The following is a 10723-nucleotide window of genomic DNA, read 5'->3' as shown; positions in this document are numbered from 1 at the left end:
TAGCATGTAAAGGCAGCGGTAATGTTTAGTTATGTCTTAAATTATGTCCCTATTCTGTCATAATTAAACTCTGTTTTATACGCCTAATGTAGAAGTTACATTATGTTACATTGATGTTACCATTTGCAAAACTTATTGTTTGTTTCACAACTTTTAAAATTTTCATTGTGCCTTTACATCTTTATAAAAAAGCACAAAGCCCTGATTACAGTTCATTTTTAACAAGGAAAGGAGACCAGGGGTTTATAATGAGCCTAATGAGAAGATAAAAATACCATATGCACTTAATCCTCATGGTTGTATTTTTACGCTTATCATGTTTGGGATCAGTATGAAAATAAATAACTTTTTTATTTTATTTTGTTTACTTCTGGTCTTTATGTTTATGATGTGTTTCGGGATAGCATATGAAGTATTTTTTTTACCTATTTACCCCCCAAATTTTCTCAACTACACCATTAGCTTGCATAAAATATTGCATTTTTATGAAGAATTTTTTTTTGAATAGGTTGTTTCTGGTTATTTATGTGTTAAAGGCAGAGTTCTGCCATCTGTTGGTTACAGAATTACAGTTTTAGAAAAAAAGTGTTTTGATCATTTATGCCTTAGAGATCCATTCATATTTCTGGATGTGACCCACTGCTTCTATCACAACATTTGTGAAACATTTTGTGAATTCATATATGGACGGCTTATATCCTAGGTCTTACATACCCGTGTTCTGAATTTGTGGCTGATTTTCTTTGCCAATTTTTTTCCATGTTGCATTTGTGCTCAGGTACCAGGCCTTCATTTCTGTGTGGACATTTTTTGATACTGGATTTATTCTATTTGCCAGATGAAAAAAAAACTCATATTTTATTGCGTTTCCCATTCATTTCTAAACACGTGTGTGACTTTTTTACAAACCTTCAGAACAACTGAATCAAACCCAGTGTTGCAATCTCTGCCTCCCTCTGTTGGCGTGTTGAATAAAGAAAACGCATTTGTGTGACGAAGTGCCCTTTTCGGCGCTCCGTAGGAGGGAAAATAAAAAAAAATGATAATGCTGCAAGCTATGTCCCAGTTGCTAGCAAGCAAAGTGCCTATTCAGACTGTAAATGTGTACAACTGTGAGTAATAAAGCCCGAGTTCACTTCTGCAACCAACCGACGGATAAGTTTCACTTTGTTTTGTTTATTTAAATATTTTTGTTATACTCCGGCTCTGTTAGCCCGGATCTCTAGACGCAAGTTACCTGTCACGAGCCAAGTATTACGAGCCTGAAAGCAAAAAGGGTAACACTGGGGGCACGTCTTGGGATCTAACAAGCAAGGAGTAAAAATAGAAATAAAATAAATAAAAGTTCGGCGGACGGAATGACGGAGCTCGGGGCTAGAGCTAATGATGCTAGCGCTGGGACTACGAGACCTGTTGAGATGGAAACCTTAAACGTAAGCACCAATCCATTTCTAACGGATATGAGAGACATTAATATGGACCCAGTTAGTCACGGGGACGGCCGATATGCCGACAGCACCAACCCTTTCGCGGCTGGCACAGAACGAACGTTAGCCGCAGCCGGTGCAGCTGTTTACGACTGGATGCCGTCATTCAATCTAGCTCCACCCCCCACACCACCGTCCTCACGGTTGACTAATCCATTCCTAATGCCTGTGGAACCTCAGAATAAAACAGCCGGTGAGTCCACATACTCTTATCAGCAAACATGTGACTGTTCAAAACGTATAACATCCAGCTCAGCTGCAGCTCTACCGTACAGTATATATAACAATAGCCACACTCCAATGTTTGCCCTTTGCAGTACTAACCAGCTAGCTAACCCGTTCACTTCCATGCACTGTACGGCACAAAACCCATTGCTCTCCCAGTTCACTTCGACACCTTTTTCACCCTGCATGCCCCGGCTCGTGGAACGTAGTGGAGTAATGAGCTATGATGACAACTATGCCACACACCGTGATCGATACCAATATGGTCAGTCAGCTGTGGGAAGGGCTAAGTCGACACCACGGTTATCGCACACAGAGCCAGATGTTGAAATAATGGACACTAGTGATGATGAATATTATGGGCATAAAGAAAGAATTCCAATATTAAAGCCAGGCCACTTTGATGGAACAGGCTCCTGGAAAGACTTTATTCACCGGTTTGAAAGCTGTGCAAGGGCAAACCATTGGTCAGAAACGACAATGGCGGTTCAACTGAGATTCAGCCTGACTGGCGCGGCTGGAGCTATTGTGCATAAAAATCCCAGATCTGACCGTTGGAGCTATCGGCGAATTGTTGCTGAAATAGAGACTGCCTACGGGCCACGCTCCGACCATGCGGCAGCCATTGGCATCGAACTAAGACAGAGGGTTAGGGGGCAAAACGAAGCCTTACACCTATTAAGAGATGATATATACGAGAAAGTGTCCATTGTGTATGCCGACCGTACAGAGCTGGAGCAGGACGCCATCAGTGTGGAGGTTTTCACCAATGCCCTGGCTGACCCTGAAGTGGTGCAAAAATTACTAGAGAAGCAGCCACGCACTTTATCCAGAGCATATGACATCGCACACAGTTACGAGACCACCAAGAGGGCCGCCAGAACGGTAACACAGTTCATGCAGCCTGGCCAACGCGGTCTCGTAAACCAGAGAGCCAGGGCTGCCACCGTACGTGAGAATAACAGCGGGCCAGCTTGTGTGGAGCCAGTAGGGGTAGCTGTTTGGTCCATCGACTCGTCGGAAAGGGCTGCAGGATTTAATCGGCAGTGGCGCCAGAAAAGAGGCACAAATGTAAAAATGCCTATGGAGGATGTTCAATGCCACAACTGCTCCGGTCTGGGACATATCCAGAAGAACTGCCCTTCCCCCCGTCGACCCAGACCACAAGGCTGGACAGTCAATAAAAACACAGCACCCGACACAGGTACAGTGGTGACCTGTACTATAAGTCAGGAAGATGATATGTGTGTTAAAATATTGGTACACGACGTAGAAGTGTGTGCGCTGCTTGACTCTGGCGCTCGGAGGAATGTGCTGCCCCTCCATGTCTTTAACTCTATTACCACAGAGACCAGAACCCCAATAGAGCCATCTGTCGCACAGGTCTTGCAGGGTATCGGCCCCAGTGGTTTGGCAGTGCTGGGGGAAGTCAACCTACCAGTACACGTTGGCAGCAGTGTTACTAATGTGAACTTTATTATTGCAGACACATCAGAGAACACTGAAGTTATCCTGGGGCACCCTTTCCTCTTTCAGACAAGTGCCCAACTGGACTATGGTCGCCGTGAGATAACCCTCTTCGGCGAAAAGGTGCCTCGTTTTAACCCAAACCATCAGTCCCGGGTGCACATTGTCAGAGTGGCCCGCACAACAGTGTTGGAGTCTGGGTGTGAGTATGTAGTGCCTGGCACCACCCACCTGCGCCGCACTACGGAGGGAGACCTGATGCTGAGCCCAACCAAGAGTTTCATTGAAAAGCACCATGTTCTTGTGGCTCACATCGTCGTACAGGCACAGCGATCGACCAATGTGCCCATCAGAGTCTTTAACCCTGGTGCTTTACCTGTCACTTTGAAGAGAGGCGCTGTGGCGGGGATTCTACAGCCAGCTATGGTGTTGGGGAAAGTGGAGGCCCAGCCACCCTTGGCCCCATTGGCCCTGGAACCTACTGACTCTGTCTGTGCCTCTTTACCTAGCCACCTGCAGGTCCTGTATAACGAGAGCTGTGGTGGCCTGTCCAAGGGCGACCAGGAGAGGTTGGCCTGCTTGCTACGGTCTTACAGTGATGTCTTTTCCACGGGGCCCACTGACCTTGGCCGGACAGGACTTGTACGACATGATATCCTCACCACCCTGGGTCCGCCTGTGAAACAGCAACCGCGCAGGATGGCTAAAGACAAACAAACTGCAGCAGACCAGCAGGTGGAACAGAGCCTGGATACTGGTGTGGCCCAACCCAGCAACAGCAGCTGGGCTGCACCGATCGTTATGGTCAGAAAGAAGGATGAGACTTTGCGGCTATGTGTCGACTACAGGCCCCTAAACGAGAGAACCATAAAGGATGCTTACCCATTACCCCGCATCCAGGACACTTTAGACACACTGTCCACTGCCAGGTACTTCAGTACACTGGATTTAACATCAGGGTACTGGCAGGTGGAGATGACGCCGAGAGCCCGGAAAGCTGCTGCTTTCTGCACCCGTAAGGGCCTGTTTGAATGGAACGTGATGCCTTTCGGGCTGTGCAACGCGCCGGCCACATTCCAGAGGCTCATGGACCGTGTTCTGGTGGGGCTGCAGTGGGAGACCTGTTTGGTCTACCTCGATGACATAATTGTCCTGGGGCGGGACGGAACTGAAATGTTGCAACGGCTGGGTCAAGTGTTCGACAGACTACGCGCAGCCAACCTAAAGCTTAAACCGTCAAAGTGTGTCCTGTTTCGAGAGCAAGTGGCTTACCTGGGGCACATTGTCTCCGCCAAAGGTGTCGCCACCGACCCCCAAAAGATCCAAAAAGTGGCTGGGTGGCCCACACCCCAAAACATATCTGAAGTGCGTCAGTTTATCGGCCTGGCATCCTATTACCGACGTTTCGTTAAAGATTTTGCCTCCATTGCCAAGCCCCTCCACGAATTGACTAAAAAGTATGCTCGCTTTAACTGGACGGACAAATGCCAGGAGGCATTTGAGCAACTGAAAAGCCGTCTGACGTCAGCACCCGTGTTGGGTTATCCTCTCGACAGTGGCCAGTTGCTCCTCGACACGGATGCCAGTGACTGGGGAATTGGAGCAGTCCTCTCCCAAGTGCAAGAAGGTGAGGAGAGAGTACTCGCTTATGGAAGCAGGAGATTGTCAGCCACTGAGCAAAACTATTGCACCACCAGACGAGAACTTCTGGCAGCTGTCGAATTCACCTCTCATTTCCGGCAGTACCTGCTAGGGAGATCATTTCTCATACGGACGGACCACAGCAGCCTGCGCTGGTTGACTCGGATGAGGGAACCCGAGGGCCAACTCGCTCGCTGGTTGGAAAAACTGGCAGAGTATGACTTCCAAGTGATCCATCGTCCAGGAAAACACCACCAAAACGCAGATGCGCTATCCAGAAGACCCTGCGGAACGTCCTGCCCATGTACAGTGCCAGAACCTAGTCTTCATAGCCAGTTTCAACATAAAGGAATTCAGTGCAACATGGCACAGAGTCCAGCTGCAGAGGATGCTGGAGAAACTCCTGCAGAGCAACCTCCAGTGGGGGTAGTGGACATTGCCAGTGACAATCAAGCTGGTTCTTTGTTCCGTCCAGGTGTCTACAGAGTGAGTGAGCCAGTCCCAACCAACCGGTTTGGTGGTTGGACTCAAGAGGAGTTAATCAATGCCCAGGAAGCTGACCCAGATATAGCACCAGTAAAAAAATGGATGGACAAAGGGATGGGCAGGCCATCCTGGGCTGATATAGCACCCTACAGCCCTGCCACCAAAGCCTATTGGTCGCAGTGGAAAAGGCTCTACCAGAAAGACGGAGTTTTGTTAAGGAGGTTTTACTGCACGGATGGAAGGGTGTTCTATCCACAGATCCTGCTGCCTCAAGAGTATCGCATCCCGGTGACAGAACAATTGCATGATGGCCCAGTCGGTGGCCATTTTGGAGGAGAAAGGACTCTTGCACGTCTCAAGACCCGATACTATTGGTACAATATGAAGGATGATGTCACCCTGTGGTGTCGTACTTGCACCAGCTGCGCTGCAAAAGCCCGCCCCAAGAAAACACCTCAAGCCGCCATGGGCACAGTCCGAGTTGGTGCCCCCTTTGAGCGGATCGCAGTTGATTTAATGGGACCATTAAACGAAACTGAACGGCACAATCGCTACATAATAGTGGTACAGGATTATTTTAGCAAATGGGTGGAAGCCTACCCTGTTCCCAACGAACAAGCAACGACAGTGGCTGAAAAGATTGTCTCCGAGTGGGTGTGTAGGTACGGAGCTCCACAGTGCCTACACAGCGACCAGGGTACAAATTTTGAGTCGGCTGTGTTTCAGGGAATGTGTGAGCTGCTGGGAATCGACAAGACACGGACCACGCCGTTTCGCCCCCAGTCAGATGGCCAAGTGGAGCGTTTCAATGCCACCCTGCAGAAAATCATAGCCACCACTGCAGAACGATGTCATTGGGACTGGGACATTATGACACCATATGCAGTCATGGCTTACCGTGCTACCAAACACAGCTCCACGGGCCTGACACCTAATATGATGTTGTTCGGACGGGAAATTACAGAGCCAGTGGATCTTGTTGCTGGGCTGCCACCTGACCCAGACAACACTGCTACCCCCCCAGCTTACGTTGTACAGCTCAGGAAACGACTCGAGCTATCTCACCAGTTGGCCCGGGAGGAGCTGGGAAAATCTGTTGAGCGTGCTAAACGACAGTACAACAAAAATGTTTGCAGAGTCCAACACAAAGTCGGTGATGTAGTATGGCTCTTGATCAAAGGCACAAGGAGAGTACAGAATAAAGTGCGAAAGTTCCTGCCTTCCTATGAGGGCCCATACTTCGTAGTTGGTGTACTGGATGATTTGGTCTATCGGATTAAAAAGGGGCCGAGGACGAAGATGAAAGTCGTTCATCATGACAAACTTAAAGCTTACCATTCCAGGACAACCCTCGACAATAGCTGGGTTTTTCATGAGGCTGAAACGTGGGCACCAGTGGAGGCACCACCCCCGCTGTTAGACCCCAGCTCTTCAGAAATCAATGTTAGCCCCCTCGACATTTGGGGCGAATCACCAGAGAAGGAGGACCCTGTGGTGGGTTCCCTACCGGGTCTTTTCTCTGTACCACCATTATCGGCAGCTTCACTAAGCAATGGCCAGCTCCCTTGTCAACCCGCTGAGCTTTCACTGCATGCGGCCGGGACCCAGCATGAGGCCAGGGGACAAGCTGTTTGCCCAGGTTTAAACTCCACTCCTCAGCAACGACCCCGGCGGGTCCGCAGAGCTCCTGTCACGTTTGGTGATTGGATTGGTTATTAAGCAAATCTACCTGAGGTTGGGTGTAGGCGGATCGCTGCCCTCCTCAGAGGAAAAGAGTTCCAGTAAAAACAAACAAACTAAGAGTTCATGTGTTGTCAAAAGCAAAAGAGTTCCTGTAATGTCAAAAAAAAAAAAAAAAAAAAAAAGTTTCAATATTGTATCATTACTAAAGTAACTTGTTTATGTTGAAGTTAAAAAAAAAATTTGAAGATGTGTGGCCTTCGTATAATTGTTTACTACCAAGATTTGGTAATTTGGATTCTAATGGGCTACATAGTTTGGTTATAATAGTCTGGGTTTGTTACTGCTAAGAACTTAGTAACAGAATATTTTGCTTTTGTTTCGCACTTGAAATCACACTCCTGAGTAACTTTATGTTAACGTTGAGCATGTTTGGATAATGACTTTCTAATCAATATTTCCCTGTATACTGGTAATGATGCTGGAGATATGTTAAAGGGTTAATCATTCTCCAGAGTGGGGGTAGTGTTGCAATCTCTGCCTCCCTCTGTTGGCGTGTTGAATAAAGAAAACGCATTTGTGTGACGAAGTGCCCTTTTCGGCGCTCCGTAGGAGGGAAAATAAAAAAAAATGATAATGCTGCAAGCTATGTCCCAGTTGCTAGCAAGCAAAGTGCCTATTCAGACTGTAAATGTGTACAACTGTGAGTAATAAAGCCCGAGTTCACTTCTGCAACCAACCGACGGATAAGTTTCACTTTGTTTTGTTTATTTAAATATTTTTGTTATACTCCGGCTCTGTTAGCCCGGATCTCTAGACGCAAGTTACCTGTCACGAGCCAAGTATTACGAGCCTGAAAGCAAAAAGGGTAACACCAGCTTTTATGTGCCCTTTTATGTACCCTTTGAAAGGGTACCGCCTTATTGACAGTCTTTATACTTTTGTTTTTGAGAGTGTACATCAATAAAGATAAATATAAAGAAAAATACCTGGTATTTTTACGTAATTTATACAATATCTAGAATTTAATTTTCAAGGTTTGATGTTGATTCTTATAACACAAGCAGACACATTTATTATAAAGATCATTTATTGAACCCAACATAAACAAACGTATTATATATGCATATAAACCCAATACCCTCTTACAAAAATCTCTGGACATTATGTGCAAGTCACACAATGCCACACATAAGAAAAATACACAGAATTAAGAGAATATTCTAAGTGTATTCGAATATATTGAAGTGAAATGGAATTAAAACATCTTTAAAATTCAGCAGCACGTACTATCATTCTCAATTTCATTTCAACATTTTCTTCCTCTATCTATGCCATCACTCACAACCGTTCATCTATTAATCAAAGAAAAAATTGATATGAAAATGCAGAAATTTAGGATATGTGACGTCACCTGTAAGATCTGATCTTTTGTGTTTCCTTTAGCACCTAGTATGGCCAGAGCCGAGGAGATGCTGAGAGGAGCGTAGAAGACATTTCTACTAGTGTTTATCTCACTGATCTTCTTAAACACATTGAGATTACAATTCTGCAACGTTATTGCTATATCTTTTATGTACCAGGACTACAGAATCTACCTAGAGTATGATGTACTTGCCATAACACGTAAAGTACTGTATCTGTCACAGTCATGTTAAGTTCAATTCTTAAAGTTGTTTAGTAGCATTGTTCACTGGCGCTCTTATACTTGATTGTGTAATGAAGTGCATTTCATGCAAGGATAGGGAAACAAACATTTGGTTATATTCAGTATATAAACACAACTTTTTCATTTATTAAGTGTTCTTACAAACTGAAACCTTTTATTAGATACAAGATACAGTACCCAGCTCATGACCATAACCCCAGTCTAGAACTTTAATTGTACAATCATTCAAAACCAGCGAAAACCTTCAGAAACGAAACTCTTCAGAAGGTCAAACCAGCAGGAGGAGCTCATGGAGAGCAAAAGCGTCCATAAAACAGAATGGTGTTGGTGGGATTGTGTCGGATGAGGAACAGGAAGGGATGATCAGCATTGAAGATCAGTGGAAGCATGCAGCTTTCTAGCATCATGACAACACCAGTAGCCGCTGCTGCTTCTGTTCCCTCTTCATTGACTTCAACAAAGGATTTATGAATCACCTCAGACACCACCAGATCATTTTGGGGGGACAGGCCTGAAAAATTTGCATTCCCCATCTCAAAAGCATCCACCATTCCCAGTTTGACCAGTAGATTCTTCATGTCATAAGTTTCTTCCAGCTTGAATTGAGGCAGAGATATTTGAATTTTATCTACACTCATCTTGTCAGGTTTGGTCCACTCCATGAGCTTCTCATAGGTCAGTGTTTTCTCCAGCTGGATAAGAGAGTTATATTAATGTCTATCTGATGATGTTAAATAAAGCTTTAAACACTCTCAATCTCTCCTGTCTCACCTGTTGAAGTCCAGTGGTGTCGTCTTCAATCTCATTTGGAAGGATGATCAACATACTCAGAATCTTCCCAACATACGGCAGCTCCAGGATCTTACTGTTCACCTCTGGGATGAAGGTCACAGGAAACTCTGATTCCTGACTCATCATCTTCACTGGTTTAGTTTCATTCTGTCAAACATTTATAAAAACACAAGAGTTATAACCCCTCATATCTCATGACTGTTAACTGCAATCAGATCAAGATCATTGAATCTCACCTTGTTCACTTTAAACTGTTGTTCAACTGTGGCTTCCTTTGAGAATTTTTTCTCCCAGTTTCCCTTGAAGTAGATGGCATTCACCAAAACCAAACGAGTCAAATCATTGACAATCCCCTGTGCCAGCAAGTCTTTGATCTTCCCTGAGATACAAATTGATATTAGATTTTTTTACTATGTGGCACTTTCCAAGTCTCAAAAAGGATTCACAGTTGTTTTAACCTTGTGTGTTTTCCTCCACCCAGTTGTTGATGTTAACGCGTGCAGCTTCTGAGTTTTTTATGAAGTCCACAGACTCCAGTCCAGCCTGGTAGTATTTCTGTGTCTCACTAATGAATTTCTATAACACAGCATCAAATGAAATGAAGTGAAAGTCACATTAGATCTGAGAATCTTTATTAACATGAGTGAGAGACTGAATAAACTCATCTTACATCAATAAACTGATAGGATTTCTCTCCATACAGACGATTGGCAAGACTCAACATATATGGGACTCCTGGTTCGTTCAACTCGCTCATGAGTTTGTTGTAGCTGGAATGAATGAGATCCTCCTGTTGAACAGAAGATTTCTCTTTACATCAACACTAATAAATATAATTTGACAAATACATCAAACACTGTTATTGTTACTGTAAAGTCATGAGGTTTGTGTCTCATGTATTCATACTGAACCTGATCAGCTGACTCAATATCTGGTCCAGATTTGTTAAGACACAGAACCTACAAGAACAAAACAAAAAACAAGTGTATACCAAAAATCTATCGAAATAAATGCGTAAACTTTTGAATATGCATTCAGTTTACATAAATGTTATTGAAGTGATTTCATAAAAGGTTTTGATGTTATACTGTAGGATGGAGGATCAGTTTCAACAACCTGCAAATAGACCTCTTATATTTCATTAACACTGGAAAATGTGTAAACTGTGCAACTGTACAGGGCCCGGTTCCCCAAAACGTTCTTATCGCTAAGTAGTTCTTAACCTATTCCTTAACCTCTCTCTTAACTCTATGGCATGATTCCCAAAACGTTCGTA

At 44.7% G+C, this 10723-nt stretch overlaps 2 protein-coding genes across 5 annotated transcripts in view; both read right to left on the bottom strand.

Annotated features, from left to right (window-relative positions):
• The window catches only part of LOC135789235 (leukocyte elastase inhibitor-like), a 21141-nt gene extending 12721 nt beyond the window's left edge, over positions 1-8420 (bottom strand). The window contains exon 1 of the mRNA XM_065298987.1: positions 8401-8420. The gene's annotated coding sequence lies outside the window, so the exon portion shown is untranslated. The remainder of the gene's footprint in view (positions 1-8400) is intronic.
• The window catches only part of LOC135789236 (leukocyte elastase inhibitor-like), a 33136-nt gene continuing 30471 nt past the window's right edge, over positions 8059-10723 (bottom strand). For 2 of the 4 annotated variants that reach the window (XM_065298988.1, XM_073811528.1), the window contains 6 exons: positions 10359-10406; positions 10118-10240; positions 9906-10023; positions 9684-9826; positions 9427-9594; positions 8059-9347 (listed from right to left, as the gene is read on the bottom strand). In XM_065298988.1, the coding sequence (XP_065155060.1) occupies positions 8943-9347; positions 9427-9594; positions 9684-9826; positions 9906-10023; positions 10118-10240; positions 10359-10406 (1005 nt within the window). In that variant the 3' untranslated portion in view covers positions 8059-8942. The remainder of the gene's footprint in view (positions 9348-9426; positions 9595-9683; positions 9827-9905; positions 10024-10117; positions 10241-10358; positions 10407-10723) is intronic. The other 2 variants (XM_065298991.1, XM_065298989.2) reach the window with 1 other exon arrangement.

The sequence above is a fragment of the Paramisgurnus dabryanus genome, chromosome 13 (assembly GCF_030506205.2).
Source record: "Paramisgurnus dabryanus chromosome 13, PD_genome_1.1, whole genome shotgun sequence".
Taxonomy (NCBI): domain Eukaryota; kingdom Metazoa; phylum Chordata; class Actinopteri; order Cypriniformes; family Cobitidae; genus Paramisgurnus; species Paramisgurnus dabryanus.
The sequence above is the reverse complement of the archived record's forward strand: the minus strand, read 5'-3'. Positions and strand labels throughout refer to the sequence as shown.